Source organism: Dreissena polymorpha, chromosome 3 (assembly GCF_020536995.1).
Source record: "Dreissena polymorpha isolate Duluth1 chromosome 3, UMN_Dpol_1.0, whole genome shotgun sequence".
Lineage (NCBI taxonomy): Eukaryota > Metazoa > Mollusca > Bivalvia > Myida > Dreissenidae > Dreissena > Dreissena polymorpha.
Genome location: NC_068357.1, coordinates 6,732,736 through 6,758,719, shown reverse-complemented (window position 1 = coordinate 6,758,719; position 25,984 = coordinate 6,732,736). Strand labels below are relative to the sequence as shown.

The following is a 25,984-nucleotide window of genomic DNA, read 5'->3' as shown; positions in this document are numbered from 1 at the left end:
ATAGAAACCATTTAACGGAAATCTAACGGTGAATCTGTGAAAACATAGCAAGTGTTATGAAGAAAACTGACAGCAACAAGAACCCGTTTTTTTAATGGCGTTGTATGGGAATGTTATCGATTTTGTCTGCGTCGCTTTTGTTATTCGGTTAGATCTCACGTTTATAGCGGCGTGCTGGGTTTGGGAATAACAACTTCGTTTCATAATTCCGATTGCATTGCAGCACACTTGTGTTAATTTTGTGCATTCGGTATTTGAGAGTGTTATCTAGTATTGCGTGGTTATTTTCGACGTTATTACGAGGTATGTTATTTATTTATTTATATATTTATTTATTTATTTATTTATTTATTTATTTATGTATTTATTTATTTATTTATTTATTTATTTATTTATTTTATTAATTTAATTTATATTGTATTTTTTAATCTCTCATATCATATGTGGGGGCTATTACAACTAATAGCTTGTGTGTGGATTAGTCATGAATTATTTATAAGGACTATGTCTGATGCAAGAAGCACCGTTGGCATTGATTGGCATACAGATGTTAACCTTGTACTGGTATACCGGAGTTTTAAAGTAAACAGACCGCATGCATGTAAATAAGGACCGACACATCACGATCAGGACGCGCATAACTCATTAAGGATTTGCAAGGCAGAAATCATTCTATTTAACCTTTTGCATGCTGGGAAATTTGTCGTCTGCTAAAATGTCGTCTGCTGAATTTCTAAAATTAGCATTTTCTTCGATTTTTTTCAAAGAATACTATCAGAATAGCAAACAGTTTGGATCCTGATGAGACGCCACAGAACAGAAAGGCCTTCAAAATTCGGTTCCAGCACTGAAAGCGTTAAAATCGCACAACTCATTTAGGAAACACACATTACAACGAGGTCGCACGAAACTCATTAAGGTCACACGAAAGCAATTAGGACACACGCCAGTCGTTAAGAAATCATCCAATTATATAAAAGACACTCGCAACTTATTTAAGATTCACAAAGGGGCATGATGCAACTCGCAACTCATTAACTACTCACATACCATCATGCGAACATACAACTCATTCAAAACTCGGGGGGGGGGCAATAATGAGGAGACGCGCAACACATAAAGGACGCCTAGAGGCAATATGGAAGCACTTGACGGATGTCCGATAAGCGCAGTGGTTGGTACAGACGCGTTTCACCTCGGCGACCCAATGTCAATTCACATGCCCGAAGCATGTGAGTTTGGTGGGCGGTAACCACACCGGAGAGGTGCAGTTTGCTCAAGGTACTCCAGCTTCCACCACAACCCAAGACCACACGAGAAAGGAACATCTTAAAATATACTATATAGCTGGAAATAGCAGCTTTAATTCAAAATTCGTCCCAACTGTCGTGATTCTAGTAAGTTAATTAGGTTGGAGTGTTAATTAGGTTGAACGCACTCCGGGTCATCACATAATGCAGCCTCGTGAAGCACAAGATCGCAAAAACTACGAAATACACATACACACCATATGGAAGCACGCAACTCGTTAAATACACAACAACAAGGACGCAAGCATACCAAACAATAAGGAATCACAAAATGGAGTGAGAAGTCCAGCAACTCACTGAAAACTCAAAAAGTGCGATATGGACGCACGCAACTCGTTGATGTATATAGCACAATGACGCCGCACACAATCAACTGCGGATTCCTTAGTATATTTATCGCATTTACACAGCTATTGGTGAACTTAATAGTACTCATACTGGCATTGTGTTCAACCAAAACAATGTCTACATTACAAATAAGTGGTATTCAATATAGTGAAAAATGTCTATTTTGGAGCTACTCACATTCTCGGGCAGATATTGAACGACGCCGTATGGACTTCATGACGTTTTCTTATTCGAGAAAGACGTAATTGACACGTACACTGGCATTTAAGATGCTTTCGTTGATCATTAAAATATTTCTTGTATTTGTATTTCATAGTGTGTTTTTTTAAGTTGTTTGGTCGTTGTTTCAATGAACAGGTCGATTCTGATCAAGTTGCTTCTGCATTTATACCTGCTAATTATTTACAATAGTCGGTTGCGATAATCATCCTCAGGTACAGAGACGATCTGATAGACAATGACACTTATATCGACCGGTAGGGACGCCGTATTGGCACTTCCTGTTGTAGCGGACGAATGTGAAGAGACGGGCATCCGAGATCTCCGGAAATGGATACAGGATACTGAAGGCATACCCATGTTTTCAGGTATGCTTTTATACATAATGCGCAAGTAATTTCAGTAACAGATGCGCGTTTTTATTTAACAGAGTCATCGCTCAATTCTCACCCTATACATCTGTTATTTCAAGAACCTTTTCAAAAGATGTGGGATTTTTATGCCCCCGGTAGGGAAGCATATAGCAGATGAACTGTCCGTCAGACAGTATGTGTGTTTGTCAGTCCGTCCGTCCGTCCGAAAACTTTAATGGCCATAACTTTTTCAATATTGAAGAAGGCAACTTGATATTTGGCATGCATGTGCATCTCACGGAGCTGCACATTTTGATTGATGAAAGGTCAAGGTCAAGGTCATCCTTCAAGGTCAAATGTCTAATATATGGCGTCTGTCCGTCCGTCCAAAAACTTAAACATTGGCCTTTAACAGTGGTGGAAGTTCAAGGTCAAGGTCATCCGTCAAGGTCAAAGGCGCAATAGGGGGCATTGTGTTTCTGACGAACACATCTCTTGTTTCCTGTGTGTTGATTTCATAAGATTCTTAACACTTCGTGAGCACTTGTGACATGTTTTGTGCGTGCACGGAATGGCAACATATCTGCATATAAAGACAACACCGAAAGCGCCTTAAACTTGATGACAACACCTTTCATTAACACAAATAGTTGATAAGATCAGATACCAAGAATTAACGATCATAGCAGTGTGGCTGAGCTGTTTGTGTTGTCATTACAATGTTCACACTAATTCAATCTTTTCTTTGGCATGCCGATGTCATGATATTTCAAACTGCCGACCATAGTTTAGATGTGCCAACACCGCAACACAACCGATCGCAACGTCTGTATGTAGAAATCCTACTCAGTATTTGCCACAGAGAGTGGATACAGTATATATTGATGCTTCATTTGTTTGCAGAGCACACGTTCTGTTCAGCATTTCTGCATGTGTCGAAGTTCGAGCAACAGGAAGCACGTGACCGCATACAGCGCTACTGGTACTCTCGGAAGCACGCTATTATGCTACATATGAACGGACTCGACCCTTCGTCTTCCGGTGTACTTAACATACTTAGGGGTCCCCAGTAAGTAACAACTAAGTCATATAATACAAATTGGGGAATTACTTGCATGTAATGTTTTGAAACAAATTAACATCAATACGCAGCAATATTTTTAAGTTGCTTTGAAATCAACTACTGATGCTTACACTTAAGTACGAAGAATACAACAATATATAAATATCTTATATATATAATATATCGTCAGCTCTAATGGTTTTAGTATCTTTAAAAAAGTCTCAAAATTTCTCGATAGTTTCATTCAGCACAAATATTCAATGCCGAAAAAAGCGTTCTAATTCTGAACTTTATTAAAATAAATAATAGTGTCAGTTATTCGCACAGGCCAGAGATGAGACATTACGATTTCATGAAATTTTTCGTTGAAAGAAAATTAATTTTAAACACAAGTCCACCTAAGGGCGAAAAATGTTGTCACTGATTGACCAGTATGGACTGCACAGGCTAATCTGTGAGAACACTTTACGCACATGTACTGCACAGGCTAATCTGGGAGAACACTTTACGCACATGTACTGCACAGGCTAATCTGGGAGAACACTTTACGCACATGCATTGACTCCAGTCTTCCCAGAACGAGCCTCGTTAGATAGAATTGAGTCCTGCTCTGTGAAAAGGGGGTTTAATGCATTTGCGTAAAAAGAAGTCGTCCCAGATTAGCATGTGCAGTCCGTACAGGCTAATAAGGGACGACACTTTCCGCCTAAACTAGATTATTGCTAAGAAGAGGCTTTCTTTACACAGACAATATCATAAAAGCGGAAAGTGTTGTTCCTGATTAGCCGGTGCGGACTGCACAGGCTTATCTTGGATGACACTTTACGCAATTTAATTCATTAAATCCTCTTTTCACAGAGCACGGCTCAATTTTGTGTTGATACACGCTTTTTCTTCCGATCCTCATCAGCGGCACGTCGGTTTGATAAAAGCTTCTTTTCATTTGTATTTCAGTGCCGTGTACTTTCCGCTGCCAGGGTATGACAAGGACGGTAGGAAAGTCATCTTGGCTCGCTGGAGTAAGTGCATTGATAGGTTTACATTCTCAAGCGTTAAATGTTTTCAAGTCCCAATGGTGTCATGATATATGCTCCTATTAGGCAAAGAACAACATATTTTCCACTCACATATACACACCATATAGTAGTCAGGTCTGGCAAACCTTTTTTTCGTTAATTTTTGTTGAATACGCAAACGTATTTTTGTAAAAGATACTATTTAACAGAAATCTTTCAAAAAAATCTAAAATTACATTATTTTTAGCGAAAAATGATAAAATGTTGCAAAAATGATCAAAAAGTAAACCTGGAATATAAACAAGTTAAGAGTCGGTAGGATAAGTTAAAGTCGGTCGTGTTAGAAGAAACACATAACTTTGTTAAGAATTTATGTACCGCAAATTGAAATGTGTCATTAAGATTTGAATATTTAAGTAACAGAAGACATATACTCTCAATTTAGTTACATTAAAAACTTATAAAATGCTCTGTGAAATTGTGAGAGCATCTATGTACATCGATATTTATAATGCCCCTAACCATTTCTAATAATAGTTTGCTATTTCCGATAGTAATGACTTCTAGGAACGGAAACCAATCCCAACAGTTTCATGGAACGGAACAATGTCTTTGCAAAAAAAAAAATCAAATGCATGAAACGCTCGTATTCAAATAAAAGATTTCCAGCCAGTTTTGCCACCCGATACGACTCGAGTTAGTCTGTTCAACAGGCCTTAGGTTAACGGAGTTAGCCTGTACGGACAGGCAATGTGGTATAACCATCATACCATTTGGTATGGGGTTAGCCTGTAGTTAACCTGGATAAAAGATCTATAAATAAATAGTTTATTTATAGATAACGAAGGAAAAGGGATTATGTCACGGTATCTCGATCTCTCGATTATTTATTAAAAATAATGAAGAAAAACGCCCTTTTAGGTCTTGAACTTAATAAATATGTGAAATATGGAATGCAAATATTAATTTTATTTAAGGAATTTATAACATTATAAGATTGAATATAATAAATGCTAAAGTGAATTTATCTTGTTACCGCGTGGTTTATTTGTAATACCTGTGAAATGTACAATAGATTCATAATATTGAAAAACACTATGGATTTGTTGATACATGTAGTTAAATTATATTTAAGTATGCAATAGCAAAAATAATAACAAACAAAAAGTATGAACGTAATTTTATTTAATTATTATTTTTTTAATTATTTACCCATCTATTTATCTTATTATTAATTAATTCATTCATTTATCATTCCATCCGTCCGTCAGTTCGTCCATCCGTTTGTTTGTTTTGTTTGTGCGTTCGTGCGTTTGTTTATTGTTTGCTGGTTGGTTGGTTCGTTCGTTCTTTGGTTCGTTCATCGGATCGTTCGTTTGTTTGTTCGTTTGTTTGTTCTTTTGTTTTTTCGTTCTTTTTTGGTTTGTTCTTTGGTTAATTCTTTTTTTCGTTTGTTCGTTCGTTCGTTCGATCATTCATTCGTTCGTTCGTTCGTTCATGCATTTATTTATTTATTTATGTTTTTATGTTTTTAACATTTTTGTCTTGTTTTTTTGTTTTTATTTAATTATTTATTCGTTCATTCATTCATTAATCTTTCCATCCCTTCGTCCGTCCGTTTTTTTCGTTTACTTTGTGCGTTCGTGCGTTTGTTCATTGGTTCGTTCGTTTTTTCATGAGTTCGTTCGTTTGTTCTTCCATCCATCTATCCATCCATCCATCCATCCATCCATCCATCCATCGCTCCTTCCCTCCTTCCCTCCCTCCCTCCTCCCTCCCTCCCTCCCTCCCTCCCTCCCTCCCTCCCTCCCTCCTCCCTCCCTCCCTCCCTCCCTCCCTCCCTCCCTCCCTCCTCCCTCCCTCCCTCCCTCCTCCCTCCCTCCTTCCTCCTTCCTTCCTTCCTTCCTTCCTTCCTTCCTTCCTTCCTTCCTTCCTTCCTTCCTTCCTTCCTTCCTTCTCTTCCTTCCTTCCTTCCTTCCTTCCTTCCTTCCTTCCTTCCTTCCTTCCTTCCTTCCTTCCTTCCTTCCTTCCTTCCTTCCTTCCTCCCTCCCTCCCTTCCTACCATCCCTCCCTCCCTCTCTCAATCCCTCCGTCCCTCCCTCAGTCTCTCCCTCCCTCCGTCCCTCCCTCCGTTCCTCCCTCCGTTCCTCCCTCCGTTCCTCCCTCCGTCCCTCCCTCCGTCCCTCCCTTCCTACCTCTGTCCCTCCCTCCGTCCCTCCCTCCCACTCACACCCTCCCTCCCTACTTCCATTCCTTACCTCCTCCCTCCCTCCCTCCCTCCCTCCTTCCCTTCCATCCATCCATCCATCCATCCATCCATCCATCCATCAAGCCAGCCCGCAAGCCAGCCAGCCATTTATTCATTCATTTATTTTTTGATGTATTTAATAATTTATTTGCTTATTTTGTGTTCAACCTTTCAGCTTTTTTTAGTTAATTAAATGTATTAATTTTCTTTTTAAATATATTGTTGTAACATACATACAAAATCAAATAAAATTATAAAAAACGTTCTAAATTGAAATAGTGTAAATTACAAGTTTAAACTCTCACAGACGAGAAAACGTTCAAGGCGCGTTATTAAATAACTTAATAATTTATGCGCAAAGTTGGTTTCTATCACAGCACATACTACATTTGAAATAAACATTCGCTTGCAAGACATCTAATTGGTCAAAGATGCAAGTATATTCCTTTATAAAATACGATTTTTAGCCTCAACTTATCTGTTGACTTTTAAGTAAAATATCCTCTGCCTCCATAGGATGCTTATTAGTTGTTTTATTATTTACTTTATTGTATGTGTCATCCTCAGTTGTCTCCAGGTGTCTAGAAAATCACTTCTTTGATGACATCTATACTCTTCAATTAACAAGTCAACGGCGCTATTTTCAGACGTTTTTTTATTTCAAAATTGGATTCCATATTATTTTGGCCATGCTTTCTAAACAAACATGTTTCAACAATAAAACAGCGGGAGTCTACACTGTGTATTAGCAACCTGCTGTGGTGATCTCTTTCTTATCTATTTGAGCGTAAAGTTATCTGATATAGATCAGACATCGGCCGGCTATTAGTCTGACTTAAATTGGTTGTGATCCCTAAATCTTATCCATTTGAGCGTCAAGTTCATTCATATAGATCAGACATCGACCGGCTCCGTTATATATTAGTCTGACTTAAATTTTCTGTCGTAAAGTACAGGATGGATTGTCAAATAAAGAAACGCAAGTAGTCATACATGTGTGATTAGAATGTGTGGAAAGACAACTGCGTCTAAATGAAATGCTTAAATACCATATAGTTCAATTTTTGAGAACAGACATATGCTACATACATAATATGCCATATGACTGATATTAGGATGCATATAACAGTGCTTAATGTAGTTCAAGTTATATGTACGCACACAAGTGTTTAGTTTGATTACACGTTTGCATTCATTTACTTGATACTTCCTATATAGTTTTATTTCCCGGCAAATACTATAATTAAGTGTATAAAAGTGCACGGGGAATATGATATGCCCTTTTTAATGATTTATAAATTATATCAGCAAAACTTCAAACTGTCATACGTAAATATACAATACACAACATAAAACATTTGATGTTTGATATTTCAACCTTTATTTTCACGATCGGGATATGCACCGAGCATCTTTAAAAATTACAGTTATCACCATTATTAAAAGCGGCTTTATCGCATTTAGGGTCCAATAAACAGGACAATATAGCATGACACACCGACATCAATCACCCTGTCGGCATGAGATGTCATAAAGTACCCAAGGCACCCTTCCTCCTGCTATGTGACGATATCACCAATCGATTTTTGTAACTTCATTCAACATGCATTTTGTTTTAACGTGGCAGCATTAACATAATATGCATTTAATATAATACAGTACAAATAATACAAAATATATAAAGAAATGAAATAAAAAATAAAAATAAATAAAAATGATGATAATGATGATGATGATAATGATGATGATGATGATGGTGTTGTTGTTGTTGATGATGATGATGATGATGATGATGATGATGATGATGATGATGATGATGATGATGATGATGATGATGATGATGATGATGATGATGATGATGATGATGATAATGACGAACGCAGAAGAGCTCGAACGCACAAACGAACGAACGAACAAACAAATTGACGGACGCATGAACGAACGAACAAAATAACAAACGAGCGCACGAACGACCGACCGACAGGCCGGCCCGCTCGCTCGCTCGCTGACTGACTGAGTGACTGAGTGACTGAGTGACTGAGTGACTGACTGACTGACTGACTGACTGACTGACTGACTGACTGACTGACTGACTGACTGACTGACTGACTGACTGACTGACTGACTGACTGACTGACTGACTGAAAGAAATTACGAACGAAAGACCGAACCAATAAACCAATGAACAAGCCCACGTACGCACAAACGGAATGAATAGATAAATAGATCGATAAATAAATAAATAGATGAATGAATAAAGAAAGAAAGAAAGAAATACATGAACGAATGGATAAACGCATGAATGAACGCATGAATGAATGAATAGATAAATAAATACATTAATACATAAAAAAATCACATTAATACATAAATAAATACATTAATACATAAATAAATGATTGAAAGAAACCCTGTTCTGTTTACAATAATTTGATTATTATTCTTGGTATTTCATACTTATATATAATTAAACTATAAACAAATCCCTAGTGTTTTCAAAATTATTAATCTATTCACTGTCAGTGTGCAATATATTTAATCTTAAATGCTCTAAATTCATTGATTAAAATATAAATTTATAACAAATATTTCCATTCTTTATTGATTTAAGACCTAAAAAGGCGTTTTTCTTCATTATTTTCAATAAATAATCGAGAGATCGTGATACCGTGACCTAATGTCTTTTCCTTCGTTATCTATAAATAAACTATTTATTTATAGATCTTTTATCCAGGTTATCTACAGGCTAACCCCATACCAAATGGTATGATGGTAATACCACATTGCCTGTCCGTACAGGCTAACTCCGTTAACCTAAGGCCTGTTGAACAGACTAACTCGAGTCGTATCTGGTAGTTTTGCGCTCAATACAGTTCAAGCGATCGCCAACGATACATATCGACAGTTTGGTAGGATCCTTTAAAGTCGCATTCTCTCTAGCTACCATTTCAGTCCGACAATAACGTATGCCGAACAACGTAATCTTGTTGTAATTAACAAAGACGCACACATTATCGCCTGTTACATGTGTGAATTTTGTATTGACTTTCTTTTATAAATATGACAGTTGTTAATTAATGGCATAAAAAATATATAAAAAAATATCATAATAATGATACGTATACTAATACTACTACTAATAATACTAATAATCGTCGTCGTCGTCATTTTTGTTTTTGCGGAAGTTATATATGTCGTGCATTGTGGCATCAATAACTCTTAATTAGTATAAATTGCATTATTTCCGTGTTTTGCATTAAATGAAACGCCTGCATATATTCGGCTACTGCCGTTTGCATTTTTTGGCTACTGACGTTTGCCATTCTTAAATGTACTACTGACGTTTGCCATATTTGTTTCTTCTCTTTAAACGTATATTTATTATCCGATACATATTTTCGTTTGTTTACGCGAAGAAATATGTAATATATGTTCGTCCGGTAACGCATAGATAGTTCTGTGATCGTTTATTTGTGTAAACACCGACTTTTTGTATGTTTTACTACTGACGTTTGCTTCTTAAATGAAAATTTGCGCCGAAGTGTTCTCGAAAACCAAAGCAACACACACAACGCGTGATATACCGATCGCAAGCTTTATGCAAGCGTTATTGCCCGCCCTAGGTCGTATGAAAGCCAGAGGACGATCAGCGAAGATATTGACAAAAAACCTACCTGGTGCGGCTGTTTTCCTTCGTAAAACGCCTACTGACGTTGACTTTTGGGGTCATGTGACAGTTTTTGTTCATTCACAGTGCATGACGAATTCTCCCAAAGCTCTATTAATCCATTTTACCCTATTTAATTTAGAAAATAGTTAATTAAGCACATATGATCGAATGGGAGAACATGAGAAAAAACTCAAATTTGAATACCAAACATAAGTTACGGTCAACAACCACTCTGAGGATTGGTCGAGCAAGTGGAACACAATGCTTTCATGAATTATAAGTATGCACGTGAACGAGGGCTCGAAGTAACTAACCACAAAACAGAACAGAACAATTATGCCTTTTACAACCGCAACTTTATTATACTTGGTTATATATGAAAGTGAACTACAATGTATATATTTTATAGCGTGTATTCTATATTCTTTGTAATAACTCTTCATCAAGTTGTAAATAAACAGTGGAATGAAGTCGAATGCTTTGTTCAGATCAGCTTGACGTCAGCGGTAAAAGTTACACATTTGAGGAGTGGTTTCAAGCCATCACGCTCGTCTTCGACACGGTTTGTTTCCTAGACCCCCAGGCTCGAACCCACGGGATCACATTCCTTATGGACGCAAAGGGGGTCCGGCTGAAGCACTTGCTGTTCTTTGGGTTCGACAACAGCTGCAAACAGTTCACTGTTATGCAGGTAGGTGATTGGGAATCAACTTGCGGTACCAAATAGCAAACCATATCGTTGTCTTTGTCATTTATATCACACATTACAGTTGTTATACTAATACAAGCTTTACTAGAAAAAAGGCCTTGGCTAACGGCGTAGACCCAGATGAGACGCCGCATGATGCGGCGTCTCATTAGGGTCTGCGCTGTTTGCTAAAATGATTTTCTGTAAGAAATATTCTAAATATAGAAATAAATATATAAGACATCCCTAATTTGAGAAATAAATTGATCCAATTTAGAAGAATGGGAGAGTCCACTAGGCATAAATGGGTTAAAATGACCGCGCTATGTATATAAGTAGGAAAAACGTGAGACTAACATGTTTTCATGCTGGTTTTGAAGTTGCAGAGTTTGATTTGTTACACAGCCATATAAAAACGACAAAAACACACACACACACAAAATAAACAGCAGTTTTGATCAAGTCGTTATCACTGAACTATAATTGAGTGCCGTTCATCGTATTAGCAAATATGTTAACTCCTCTCCAGGCTACATATGTAGAATTACTTAACTCATCACAGCATTTATGGACCATGGGCTCACTTTTGTACCGGTTATGTTGTAAACTATGTAACAGGTATTTTTATGCGATTACTAGTATTTGCAGTTCTTGTCATAGCCAATTAAGAACATAACGTTGTTAAATCACAATCAAAACCAGGTAAAAAGCAAGCAAAGCCTGATCGTCATTTGCTGAATATGAATTGTTATTTCAACTGCAAAATATTTGTCAAACATTTCATAACCGAATTATTTGCTCACTATCATAGTTAAACAGCCATTCAAAAACTCATTTTCGTTCGGTGTCATTTCTTTATTTTCTACGTTTTATGAGATAAACAAATTCGTTATTAATAAGCCGGTGAAAACGATCGATAAAAAACAGGTCTTGAAAACAAATTACTTGATTATTTGTGTCGCATTCTGAGAAAACTGGGCATAATGCATGTGCGTAAAGTGTCGTCCCAGATTAGCCTGTGCAGTTCACACAGGCTAATCAGGCTCGACACTTTTCGCCTTAAATGGAATTTTTGCTAGGAAGAGACTTCATTTAAACGAAAAAAGTCATAAAAGCGGAAAGTGTCGTCCCTGATTAGCCGGTGCGGACTGCACAGGCTAATCTGGGACGACACTTTACGCACATTTATTAAGCCCAGTTTTCTCAGAACGCGGCTCATTTTTTGCTTTAGGCTGTAACTTGAATTATGCTGTTCAATCTGGATCGCTGACGTCGTATTGGCAAAAGTACGGTGGCACTAAGGTGACATCCCCGCTCAAAAAAAAACTCCTGAAAACAGACTTATTTTGTGTTTCCCTGAGTTAATTTTTTTTTGGCGACGGGAAAACATAACTTGTGTTTTCCCTACTTTTTTTGAGCGGTGATGTCACCTTAGTGCCACCGTACAAAAGTCCACCTATTATAATAATATCACTCTCCCGCCGTGATGTTTCCAGAAAGGCTACCCAATCCGGATCCGGCAGGTCCATTACGTGAACAACAACCGCGTCATCGGCTTTTTTCTCGAGGTCGTCAAGAAGGTCATCACCACCAAACTTGCAAACAGGGTAGGCCGTTACAATAATCTAGCGTATACAAGCTGCATATGTTATCTAGATTAGCTAAAGCAGGAGGCCGTAAATAAATAGGATACCGCAAGAAGGAAAGCACAGCTCGTCAACAGTCTATTTGCGAGTTTTTACAACGTACGATGTGGAGGTTAGCAGTATTAACTACATATACTTATACATTTGTTATCTATATGTTAGGTAGCTTTATTGTCGTGTTTATTAAGATTAGCTTCACCGGGTTGGTATACCCGTTTGTCCGTTGAGAAAGCTACCACCGCAAAACATATCAGTAGGGTACGAGCTTGATTGAAAACCAGAACGAGTCAGCTAAATAAATTATAAAAGAAAGAGCTCTATTTTCTGAAGAAGTTTTCTGTAAGATTTTTTTTTGTAAGAAAAATATACATAAGTTGTAAGAGTTATTTAGACAAATTATACGAGCTGGCTTGATCAACCCGTTTATGCCTAGCGTCTAGAAAGAAGGCATTTGGCAAACAGCGTAGACCCATGATGCGGCGTCTCATCTGGGTCTGCGCTGTTTGCTTAAAGAATTTCCGTAAGAAATATTCTAAATATAGAAATAAATATAATAGACATCCCTAATTTTGGAAATAAATTGATCCATATTAGAAGAATGGGAGAGTCCACTAGGCATAAATGGGTTAACTGAATGACTTACCTAAATAAGATAACTGGAGTTGGTATATACTATTTTATATAAAAAATATGCTACGCTTTTTTAGCTATCAAGATAATCTGTTTGTGTTGTAAACATAGCGCAAAGCAGGATGATAACGTAAACCGTAAAGATGTCATGGTCAGTCTCCGTCCAACAGCAATGAACATCACAGAACAAATAACTATCTCTTAAATTGAGATACGTTCTGGGTAAACTTGGATTAATGCATGTGCCAGTGGTGTCTTTCCAGATTAGCCTGTGCAGTCCGAACAGGCTAATCATCGAGGACACTTTACACACGAGACTTAAGTATGTAAGTTAAGTATGTTTTAATTTCCAGATTCAACTCCATGGCTACAAATACGAGAAGGTGTTCGAGTACATCGATGTCACAAACATGCCGAGTGATTATCTGGGTGAAGGTGTGATCACCAGATCGTCAAAAGATATCATGGGTAATATGCTGCGTGAAATGTAAATATGTCAAACCACTGATCCAACCTTCGTAGACTGTAATAATGTTATTGAGAATTACAGTGAGATTGCTGACTATGACCATCTGCGTGTTTTGTAATTTCATGTGTATTTAGTGCATACGTTGATTTCTTCATTAATTCTTTAATTAAAAACATTCACTCATTAATTCGTCTTTCTTGTTATTTTTCAAAATCAACCCATTCGCAAGATTTACAATCAAACAAGGTATTTACGAATAAAGGAGGCTTGTATTGTGTACGTTTACATTTTAGCCGTGCTTTGGGAAAAGTGGCATTAACGCATGTGCGTATAGTGTCGTCCCAGATAAGCCTGTGCAGTCCGCACAGGCTTATCAGGGACGACACTTTCCGCTTTTATGATATTTTTTTGTTTAAAGAAAGTCTCTTCTTAGCAAAATTCAAGTTTAAGCGGAAAGTGTTGCCCCTGATTAGCATGTGCGGACTGCACATGCTAATCTGGGACGACACTTTACGCACATGCATTAAACCCCCTTTTTACAGAGCGCGGCCCATTTGTTGAAATGTATGCCGTCACCACACTCTGTCAAAACCTACCAATCAGACAGAAAAAATCTCGTTAGAACATATTTAAGAACATCAGTGACTGATATAAGCGAAACAAAAATTAAACTTCCAATTTTCTCTATTTGTTTAGACCTTTCAAACGGATATGTTAATACTTGTACGTTTGTTTTTATTCATGTTATCATTGCAAAACTTTACGCTTTAATGTAAATCCAGTGGTCATGACCTAATCACATTCGACAACTTTTAACAAAGTTTTAATTGCAGAGAAATTCATACAAGACCAAATCCTTCAGCCGGACAACCTAAGGTTTTTGCGAGAGCTATATATAACCGAAATACCGGATGTCGAACCGAGAACGGAACTTCTGGGTCGCAAAGACGCTCTCTCAACAGAACCGGAAGTGGATGAAAAGGGGATCGAGGTCCAGTTCCTAGCGTATTCGACGGAGAAGATTTCCATTAAGGACGAGAAAGAGATAGGGGTGTGCGAGTTTGACTAATACTTGATTCTGACGAAGCTCGTATACGTTGAGTGCTAAGCATACCAAACACATTTTAGCCGCGCTCTCAGTCTGTGAAAAGGGGGTTTAATGCATGTGCATTAAGTGTCGTCCCAGTGTGCAGTCCGCACAGGTTAATCAGGGACGAGACTTTCCGCACAAACTTAATTTTTGCTTAAACCAGACTTTCTGTAGACATTAAATACCATAAAAGCGTAGTGTCGTCCCTGATTAGCCTGTGCGGACCGCATAGGCTAATCTGGGATGACACTTCACATTCATTAAAACCACTTTTCACAGAGCACGTTCCATTCAAATTCGATGAATAAGCATGAGAAAAACTGCATAGGGTGTACGGCTGTGAAGAAGATATAACAGTTGTGTAGTAATTCCTGGTATTGGTGATACGCCTTAGACACTGGTGTGAGAATTTACTTTAACCCTTTGCATGCTGGGAAATTTGTCGTCTGCTAAAATGTCGTCTGCAGAATTTCTAAAATTAGCATTTTCTTCAATTTTTTTCAAAGAATACTATCAGAATAGCAAACAGTTTGGATCCTGATGAGACGCCACGTTCTGTGGCGTCTCATCTGGATCCAAACTGTTTGCAAAGGCCTTTAAAATTCAGCTCCAGCGCTTTAAGGGTTAATGCGTATTACTGTTGTTTCGTTGTGATATTGTTGAGTACTCATACAATGAACCAAAAGCACACCGAACGTGATATTCGAAATAAAGGTTTTTATGATGCATTATGTTCCATGATTACCGCTTTATTGAAAGATTTGTTAATTGTTCTAGTAATACACGTTCAAAACCTATACATTATGGTGTGTTTTTATATGAACGTATTGTTAATTAACTTGCAAATGCACAATTATTTTAACATGTTAAGAATTTTAACGTAAACTTTATATGTATTCGTTGTTCTTATTAATAAGCGATGCACAGTGTAGCAATAAGTATTATAAGGCCAAGAAATATATTAATACATGTATTCATTTGTTTAAATATTGTTTTAAGTAAAAACGACCTTTAATTCCTGACCATGAATACAAACTTCATCATTTCTCTATGTAAATATATCCGAGTCCAAACGAACATGCACTTTAGTTCCGTGTTTTCCTTCGAAATGAATGACCGCTGAACTAATGCGATATTTATTCGTACTTTCTTTACTTAAAAAAATGTAAGTTTTTTATTATTTTTTTTGGCGTTGCTAACACATTTTACGTACATTTATTGGGTAATTATTATTTAAAATGACATAAAATCAAAATTAACAGCTACAAAACTCCTGCATTAAAACTCTGATAAATCAATCATTCATGCTCAAATATTGTTCAACGTCTATTGCACAGCGGTACTCAACATGTAGCCCACACGAGTTTATTCCGCGGCCCTACTCAGCGACACCGAACTTGTAACAGGCCACCTCGTGGTATTCCTCCCCAGGCCTCAACACGGACTGGGGAAAGTCGGGCTAAAACAACAAACACCGTGTTTGATGGCTGTAATCGTCACCTGTGTTGTCCTCCAACTACATCCTTTTATATTTATCCTCCTATTCCTTCTCGTCGGGTCGCGCTCATCATTAGTATCGTCATCGTTAGCGTCGTCATCATTATCTCAATTAATATTATCGTAATCACAGCATGATGTTTGTATCGTCACCATCATTACCATTTTCATGACCATCGTTATCATCATTGTCATTATCGTAGTGTTTACCCCATGACCTTCTTGCACGGCAGATAATTTATCGTTATTGTCATTAGCGTCATCAACAGAATCGTCTTAAATAGTATCGTCATTATCAGTTTTGTCATCATCATAATCAACATTATCGTTATCGTCATCATACTAGCAGGTGTCAGTGTAATGATGTCGTTGTTAGTTTTTTCCTTATCATAGTGATCACACGGCCAAACTAATTATTGTTATGACATGAACACCATCGTGATCATAAACGGTCTCGCAATCTTTACCGCTCCACATATTTGATTTATCATCGGAAATGTCCTTCTCCGACTCGGAATGTATTCTATCAAGCTATTATGATTATCTTCAACCATGAAATGTTATGTTTGTTTGACGTTGATAAGGCATTTACATGGTTAACATATTGTATTCTTCGTTATTTCATGATTATGTCTAATAAAATGTGCGTAAAGTCCCAAAAATACAATATCAACTTAAAGGTAACCATGAGTTTTATTTATCATTTTCGCGTCAATCGATTACTTAAACATTAATATATTAAATATTATAAATTTACTAGTGCGTTTGCGATGAGCATTGTTTATTGAAGTGGGAAATAATACGTTTCTCATAAAACACACGAAATGAAGTTTTCATTTTTGGCCTTACCATCTTAATGGAATTTGGATACCCCATAGGCATGAACTCAATGGCGCCGTATTTTTGGTAGACCACGCCCCCTTTGCAGGGCTTGTCGCCGACTATGACGTCCATAAAGTGGTTGCTGTAGGCGAACACCGTCGTGTTGGTGGAGTACACCTCCATGAAACGCTTGCTGGGCGGGTGGTCGACCCTGTATCATGCACCGATACAAACGCTTATTTAACAAAGGGCGTTAACTCCAGAATTATGAAATGTGGAATACACGATGACATACATAACTGCTAAAAAGTTGGTGTTAAAGCTGGTAAAATAAAAAAACGCATCGCTTCTAATTGAAATGAAAGTGAAAATTCTCATTTAATGAAAGAGGTATGCAGAAAAATGATTTCATATCTCTTTTTGAACCATGAACAATTCATTAAAATTTCATTATTGAACACTTCGCGTAATGCTTCAACTACTGCATACAACGACGAATGTACCGAACGTAAAGAAAATTGCACAAAGCATAATGTATATTCCACTGCAAATAATGATTAATGTACTGCAAACAACGACAACAGTCATATGAAGTCAGTAATGGCGTTCCATACTTTCAAACAGTGAATAGTGTCTGCAGGTGAAGTACAAGACATGAAATGTGACTGTTAACTTAACCCATTTATGCCTAGCGTCTAGAAAAAAAGGCCTTTGCAAACAGCGTAGACCCAGATGAGACGCCGCATAATGCGGCGTCTCATCAGGATCTGCGCTGTTTGCTTAAAGGAATTTCTGTAAGAAATATTCTAAATATAGAATTAAATATACTAGACATCCCTAATTTTTTAAATAAATTGATCCAGTTTCGAAGGATGGGAGAGTCCACTAGGCATAAATGGGTTAACACAACAATATAAGAATGTCAAAATACGAGTATTGACCTATATATACGTGATCAAATGCAAGTCATTTATCCGTATCAATCACGCACATTGGTATTATCTTTATTAACCCATTTATGCCTAGTGGACTCTCCCGTCCTTCTAAATTGGATCAATTTATTTCCAAAATTATGGTTGTCTAGTATATTTATTTCTATATTTAGAATATTTATTACAGAAATTCCTTTCAGCAAACAGCGCAGACCCTGATATGATGCGGCGTCTCATCTGGGTCTACGCTGTTTGCCAAGGCCTTTTTTCTAGACGCTAGGCATAAATGGGTTAAAATCGGCTATGATTTTTAACGGATTTCAACTAAATATTAATGGAGCAAGGTTTAACATTCATTGTATATTTTAAGGTCGTTTCTGGATATAATCAAAACGTTGAATATTACATTGTTGATATTTCGTCACAAATAAAGGATATCTATACACAATTGATTGTGCAGGGTTACATCACACGGGTTTACGGTAAGCACAGCGTTCACATATTTTCGGTTTATAACGTTTATTTATTTTTATCAAATACGTGCTTGTTTCTACAAAATCATGGCTGAACTTTGAATGTATGGTTCAAAATCAAACATTAACACGAAATAAAAAGTATAGACTTAAAGTGATGTGTAAAGATAAGATGGTATTATGAAGACCTCTTGGAGCCAATCATATCTCTGCGCTAAGTTGATTTTCCAATGGCGTGTTACTAACCAAAACAAATTCACAAATACGATCGATATATTTCCTCAATAGCATGGTTGGGGTCACGCAATAGAAACAAACGGTTCCCGTTTTTTACAAACCGAATTTTGCGTTTACTTGCAACGCATCGACAAAATGAAGCTCAAGTTATTCCTGTCTGCTGAATTTTAGTTTCTTTAAACGAGATTTACAAAACAAAGAGAACCAAACCGTTATATTAACTTAAATTTATATAAATATATCATATATCATATGTATAATGTACCTCGCCATGAGCTTCCTCTCGCCTCTTTTGTCAAACCGGAAGGCATGGTGAAAAGCGCATTCGCCGCTCATCTTCTCAAGCGTCTCCCCACATAGATCACGCGGTGACCGGAAGTCCATTATCTTGTCGTCCTCGACACTGATGGTTTTACCTTAGAGATAAAACAATAAGAAATCAAGTAAAGAATTTTGTTTTGTTGTGAAAACAAATCTCTTAACCCTTTGTATGTTTTGTTCTGTGGATCAAGTTTTAAATTTAATTCTTCTTTAATAATTCCAAACTGTGTTTAATTTGATTTACATTATCTGTATCACAGACAAATTTCCAATTTAAAGGACAACTTAGATGAGAACATATTGTTCTCTTACAATAAATGCCATTCATAACCAGACGGTGAAACGATTGAAGTGTTTAAGCAAAGGCATACCAGAGGGGAGGAAATCTTTCCCTATGTCCAGATATTTGTCACTTGCAATAGTGATCACGTGATCTCGTATTGGACCTTTGTCCTAAAACACAAGAGAACTTTCAGACTTTAAAAGCATATGTTGACTCCGCATGTATTATGGTCTAATAAATTTTGAAGTGAACTCTAAAAAACACAATCGATCATTAAAATACTGCTATAAGAATGGTTGAATATTGAAATGATAATCCGATGGTTATTGACGCATATTCTACAGATGACAAACTGCGAAATCGGATTTTGTATTGATAGTTAATTTGGAAAAAGATGTCAATGTATAAACCATTATAGTATAAACCATAAGAGTAGTTTACTTTTATTTTACTGTCAATTTAACTGAATACAGAAAACGATCGAGATCATTCTCGCTAACAGTTTCATGAAGTTTGGTGTAGATCGGCTGGATTCAGAGAATAAAACAGTGGTCTAGTATCTACCATAAGTAAACTATCGATAATGCGACATCTTCGACTGGTGCCGTAGTAAAACAAACTTACATGACCCCCCAAATTCACCATGAAATGGCTGCCCATATCGACCACAGTAGGCTTGTTTGTCGAAGCCACGTAATCCATCGTGAGCGTGTTCTCGGAATCGAGGCTAAAGGTCACGTGGGTAGTGACGTCACCTGGAAACCCCTCACTTCCGTCTGCGTCCTTGTAAGAGAGTGTGAGTTTCTCGTCTTTGATTTCATAGTCCCACACTCGCTGAAATAGTTGCAATAGTTAAAAATCACTCTCTCTATGTATGTAATGAAAGTGCGCATGCGTTTACTTTTATCGCACATCTTTAAATAAAATACAGATAGTTTATAAGAACGGGAATTTTTGTTTGACAATTAAGATAATATAAGATATACCGAAATGCAAGTATGCCATTACGATTTAACTTTTATTCCGACGTATTGAAATGTCCAAATCTTATAATGCTTATAGTCTGTCATGTCAAACATATCAAACTTTGTAAGCACGACACATTTAATAATTCATTATAACTTCAGTTATAACAAGCCAAGAGATGGATATGACACTTTCGCAATCATTCCATTTCAATAAAACACGCATACAACGAGCAGTGTACATAGCCTCGTTCTTGGAAAACTGGTCTTATTGCATGTGCGCCAAGTAACGTCGCAGATAAGCCTGTGCAAACCACTCAGGTAAATCAGTGATGACACCGTCCACTTAATGATTTTTTTTTTGTTTAAACGGAAAGTGTCGTCCCTGATTAGCCTAGGCGGAATTACAGGCTTATCTCGGGCGACATTTTACGCACATGCATTATGCCCAGTTTTCCCAGAACGAGGTTCAAATTGTCAAACCCTGCTGAATCCGACGGAGCCACCATGACAGATGTGACCCCCTAGCGGATCATTCCTGGACAGTTTGTACTGGACGCCATCGATTGTCATCTCTGCACCGCCTATCCGGTTGGCCACGCGGCCACAGAGCGCTCCGAAATAGTTGTTGTTTACCTCATAATCTAGTAGTTCGGAATAACAGAATTAATGAGGAATAAGACAAAAGTATTGTGAAACTACGAATTATTTTTTACCCGACCACCATCAGCAAACCAAATATAAGCAACTCAAAAACAATAATGCATAAAGTCATTTTTATAGCATCAAAATGAAAATAGTAGGGTACGTTCTAAAAATGTGACTAAACGGGCTCGAACTGTGTGAGAACGGAGTGATCGTAGTAGCAACGTGTTACGAACTATCTTCGAACTTTGTGGACGGCCTGGAACGGGGATGAACGGGAGAGGTGTTTCAGAACATTGAGCCTACTCAAAATTTTCTTCCGATCATCCCGTTCTACAATTAAACGTAGTAACAACGTACCGGAAACGGAATGGACGTTCTAAGAAAGGATAGGTCGTACTAAGGTCGGGATAGGAACGTGCCAGAACGTTGTGCGATCGGACCGAAATTACCTGTACGATGCCACACAGATCGAGTCCGTGTCTAGTCCGTCCAACCCGTTCTCAAACAGACCAACCCCGTCCGTACTACGTCTCAAGTACGATCTTGTTACGTGTAAATAAATAGAAACTAACAGATAAGTTATTACAACGTTTGCAACACGTTCTTCAAGTTCTCAGTAAGTTCTGAGTACGTTGTACCCGTTTTAAGAAGTTCGCAGTAGGTTCCAAGTACGTTGTACTCGTTTAATACAGTTGTTACAACGTTCAAACCGTAAATACAATACGTTCAGACAATGTGCATATACATAGAGTTCGTTGTCTCAAAATTCATCATTTGTGATATAAAGTTAAAACATGGACAATCTTGGAGCTGTTAAATTTTTAAATGTTGGCTTTGTGCAATTTATGCTAGAAGCGGAGCAGCAATATAATGTTTGGCCGAGAAAGAAGGCGGAGACGACACAGAACTTGTTGGATGAGAAATTTGGCGGAATTATTTTTTGGATGCATCACATATGTACGACTGGTCGGCTCAAAGTGTGAAACATAAATGAGAACTGGCAGGAACGTAGTCGGTTTTATAATCGCCGTGCATAACGTGGCTGCAACTACGTCCTAAACGTACTAAGAACGTAGTAGGACGGACTGAGAACTTCCTTTGAACGAGTTACCACTGCATAACGAATAAAGAAGAACTGCGTACGAACGTGATCGAACTGGCTGAGAACGGACTCGGTCTGACTGGAAACGGTATACCATCGGGGACAAATGGAAAATTGACCCGATTTTAACTGGATAAAGACGGGCTGGCAACGGGATAGGACGTGATAGGAACGAGCTGCACGTAGCGCGAACTGTGTATGAACGTCATTCAATCATTATTGTAGATTTTGTTCTGACCAAAACTACACGTTCAAGCAAGTTCACATCCCGTTCTGCACTTTCTTCAGAACGTGGTCGAACTCTCTGAGAACGTGCTTGGTGTATCGGCTCCTTAAATTACACATTTTATGCATGCATTGCATTGATCGGATGGCCAATATATGTATCCCGGAAAAAGCAACTTTTTTGGAAAAAACCACTAATCTCCTAGTACAAATAAACATGATCCATTTATAATCCTTTCAAAATCACACACCGTTATTATTTAAAGTAAGCTATCACTGGCTGATTTAAAGTACCGGCGTTGTTTGTACCGGGGTGATTAATGGGGTTTTCTAAACTCGAGCTTTTCCGGGATCAGTCTATTCCGGTAAACTTTGTGGGGATCAGTATTGTTTACATATCCCTATTTTAATTGTGTTACTGTTCATGAGCCGTTAAGTACCTGTGACGTTGTCGAAGCCCAGGTTGACGTCAGTGACGTTACCGTCCTTGTCGGGAAGGTTGATCTCATAGACGACGCACCCAAAGTTCAAAATACTGATGCTGACGTTGTTGCCGTTGGTGAACGTAAACCTGCGTGAAGAGTTTAAAAGGACTCCGTTTAGAAAGAATGATGTCGGGCCTGTGAAAAATAGGGAATAGTCAATCACACTTGAGCTTCTTTTTTGTATTTATTGACAATCTTTTGTAATCACATTATCAGGTGATAAACAATTAAAAAAGACAGTCTAACCACTAACCATATGTCAGCAAGTGTTATATAAATGTACATGACTGTGATCGAAGTATGGTCTGATGTAATAATTTAAAGAACTAAAAGTATATTTATAAACTGTATACACGTTTATCAATCAATAAGGAATGTTTAGAGGATGATTATTTCAATAGCTTTTACACAATAAAAGGCGGTGACCCATGATTTTCAATTTTGTTTTTACTGTTGCGTTGCATGTTTTGTACTGAACGCTTTAGGCTTTTGGTAAATTGCTTAAATGACACGAACAATATATTCTCTCCCGAAAAGGTGAGAGTTTCATCTTTTCCATTTTCAGCCCCAATTAAATGATAAATTAATATGTGCACCACTACTTTTAAATATAACGTTTATAAAGAAACGAGGGTTTAAAACATAATTTGGCCTGAAGACAAAACATAAAAAAGAGGCATAACTGTGTCAAAACAAAGCTGCGGAGATTGTGTGCCCTGAGGTCTGACGATGTGAAATGTTAATAGATACAACACCGTGACGTCCATAAATCACTGCAACCCGGTACATGGCGCCTGAGTGTTATAACTAGATAAAGGTTCCTTTCCTTTCATTTTGTCACCTTATTATGTGTTTTTTTCATGGCAAAGACCTTTTAAACACTGTCCCAGGTTAAATGAATACATTATGTATCTTTTAGCTTGTATTCCGTTATACTGCATTATAACGCTGGCAAAAATCTAACTTACTATTTGTTGTTGCTTTTTGTTACGTTATAATGCTCAATAAAGGCTAACTTATCAATAGCATGTTACCGACCATCATTGCTATAATAAGTATGTTTATAGCGTCCAATTAAATAGTATAGATTACATGATTATAACATATCGCACTCGCACATAAGTATATATTACGCAATTATCTTCGCATTGATGTTTAAAAGTAAATTAATAGATACGTGTATATAACAATAAAATGTTACTTGTAGATGTCCTCGCCTTTCGATGTTTTCCCAAAGAATTCCTTGTCAAGTGTGGCCGCCATATTCTAGCAGTGTAAACCACTTCTGTTGCAAGTGAATTTACTTTCACGCGCTATGTGTATTTAGGTTAAATGTATATGTTATCAGATAGGGTTGTTTGTTTATTTATGTTCAAGGTCCACACATACGTTTTATCGGTTTCAGACTCTACATAAACACGTGCTATCTCCGTTTTCCGGGCATGCTTTAACGTTAAAAGTTTAAACGTACTTAATATTAACACGATATTTGGATATAAGAGTCGCGTCATGCTAAAACGTGTCTAATGTCATTTGCGGCCAGGGTAGCTCCTGACCAGCCTGCGCATAAGTGCAGTCTTATTAAAATCTACACCATCCACTATTGACACCATGAAACCCGAGCGTGACTCTATAGCGGACAGCATAGCTCCTTAGCAGACTGCGGTAATGCGCAGGCTGGTCTGGAGCCGCCCTGGTGCGGTCATGCGCAGGCTGGTCTGGAGCCGCCCTGGTGCGGTCATGCGCAGGCTGGTCTGGAGCCGCCCTGGTGCGGTCAAGCGCAGGCTGGTCTGGAGCAGCCCTGGCCGCTTATAGCATAAGACCCATTTACGCATGAAGCGGCTAATAATTATTGCTTAACTATTTAAGGTGGATAAATACCGGGGCGTTGCAAATCTTAATTTCTCGGACCATCAATATTGATATTTTCCTTGTGTAAAGCAGAAAACCACTTCGTGTAAATAGGGCATGTACAATACGGGGGCGTATATGCGTATACCGGTGCTGACCGGGTTTAATTGAGGTTAGTTGGAAGTCCAAAACAACATAGTTTCGATGATTTTCGCAAATGAGTATTTTCACTCGGTAAGCCACTTTATATTTATTTTTTTCTTCAAATGAATACGCACTTTCGGTTCGACGGTGTCAGTACTTCCATGGCTCGTTTATGTCAAGATCGTAGATGTCGGAATAAAAAAGGGTTTGTAGGAAAACCGTCCACGAATTTGTTGTTAACGTACGTGACCTGCGAGGAAATGCTTTTATATTACATAGCATTTGCGCGCGTGTATTGTAAAATATAACAAAAATCACGATTATATTGTTTTCCCGGCGCGGTTTTATCTCTAAAAATTATTGTCGAAATATATTGGATTAAACCCATTTTCTGTGAATTACTTTGTTAGAGCACATTTTGGGCTAGCAATTATATGTCACATCGAGGTTACATACATCTATCATTTTCACTGATATGCACTTATAAGCTAGCGTCAGGTATTCCACATCGCTTTAGGTATTCCGAATCGCAATAATGGTAGTATTTCTGTCTCATCAACCTTGTAATAGTATAGAACCGGTTAAACCCTTGTTTGTTCTTCATTACATTTATGTCGCACGTTCTATATATACTACGTATGTATTATAAGAAAACATGATATTAATACATCAAATTACCTTAAGGTCACGTAAGTAAATAACACATCTGTGACCGGTTTTCCTTGAATAACGTTTTTATTCCGACGTCTACGATCTTGAAACACCGTAGAGTCGAAAGGAAGTTTTCTTTTTACGGTAATATTAATAAATATTGGCTTACCGAGTGAAAATTCATGTGACTCCTTAGCGAAAATCGTCAAAACGACGCCATATCGGAAGTCAGATCCAACTAATGTAACTTTAAGCCAGTCAGCAAAATATACATCTTGGTATAAAATCGTCTGTTGTTGTTAAATCGGATCTATTTCACCTAAAACTATGACATAATAATTAATTCCGCATTATATGATTTACTTCAAAACTTTGATTGTTATTACAATTTTCTGTTTACGTGATATAAACAATATATCAGGCAGCGTTTTATCAGGCAGATATCAATGTGGAGGTGTGATTGAAAAAGCCTACAAACATGGATCCGTATTCACCATACAATTCATAAACTTAAGACTAAAAATAAAATAAAAATGTTTTTGATACTTGTAGCACTACGTGGTCTAATACCATAATACAATTAAATATGAGATGCAAT

At 37.5% G+C, this 25,984-nt stretch overlaps 2 protein-coding genes across 2 annotated transcripts; one reads left to right on the top strand and one right to left on the bottom strand.

The window, feature by feature from the left end:
• Positions 1 to 103: 103 nt before the first annotated feature.
• Positions 104 to 15,640, top strand: LOC127873504 (alpha-tocopherol transfer protein-like). The gene is made up of 8 exons (XM_052417387.1): positions 104 to 303; positions 2,093 to 2,245; positions 3,134 to 3,299; positions 4,248 to 4,312; positions 10,716 to 10,918; positions 12,412 to 12,522; positions 13,545 to 13,659; positions 14,494 to 15,640. Exons 2-8 carry the CDS (start codon positions 2,116 to 2,118, stop codon positions 14,727 to 14,729), a joined length of 1,026 nt encoding a protein of 341 aa, XP_052273347.1. The 5' UTR covers positions 104 to 303; positions 2,093 to 2,115; the 3' UTR covers positions 14,730 to 15,640.
• Positions 15,641 to 15,707: 67 nt separating this feature from the next.
• On the bottom strand, positions 15,708 to 24,109 carry LOC127873503 (galactose mutarotase-like). The gene is made up of 8 exons (XM_052417386.1): positions 23,942 to 24,109; positions 22,696 to 22,826; positions 20,764 to 20,924; positions 19,940 to 20,149; positions 19,404 to 19,485; positions 18,977 to 19,127; positions 17,097 to 17,280; positions 15,708 to 16,209 (listed from the first exon to the last, which is right to left on the bottom strand). Exons 1-8 carry the CDS (start codon positions 24,001 to 24,003, stop codon positions 16,129 to 16,131), a joined length of 1,062 nt encoding a protein of 353 aa, XP_052273346.1. The 5' UTR covers positions 24,004 to 24,109; the 3' UTR covers positions 15,708 to 16,128.
• Between the last annotated feature and the right edge of the window lie 1,875 nt (positions 24,110 to 25,984).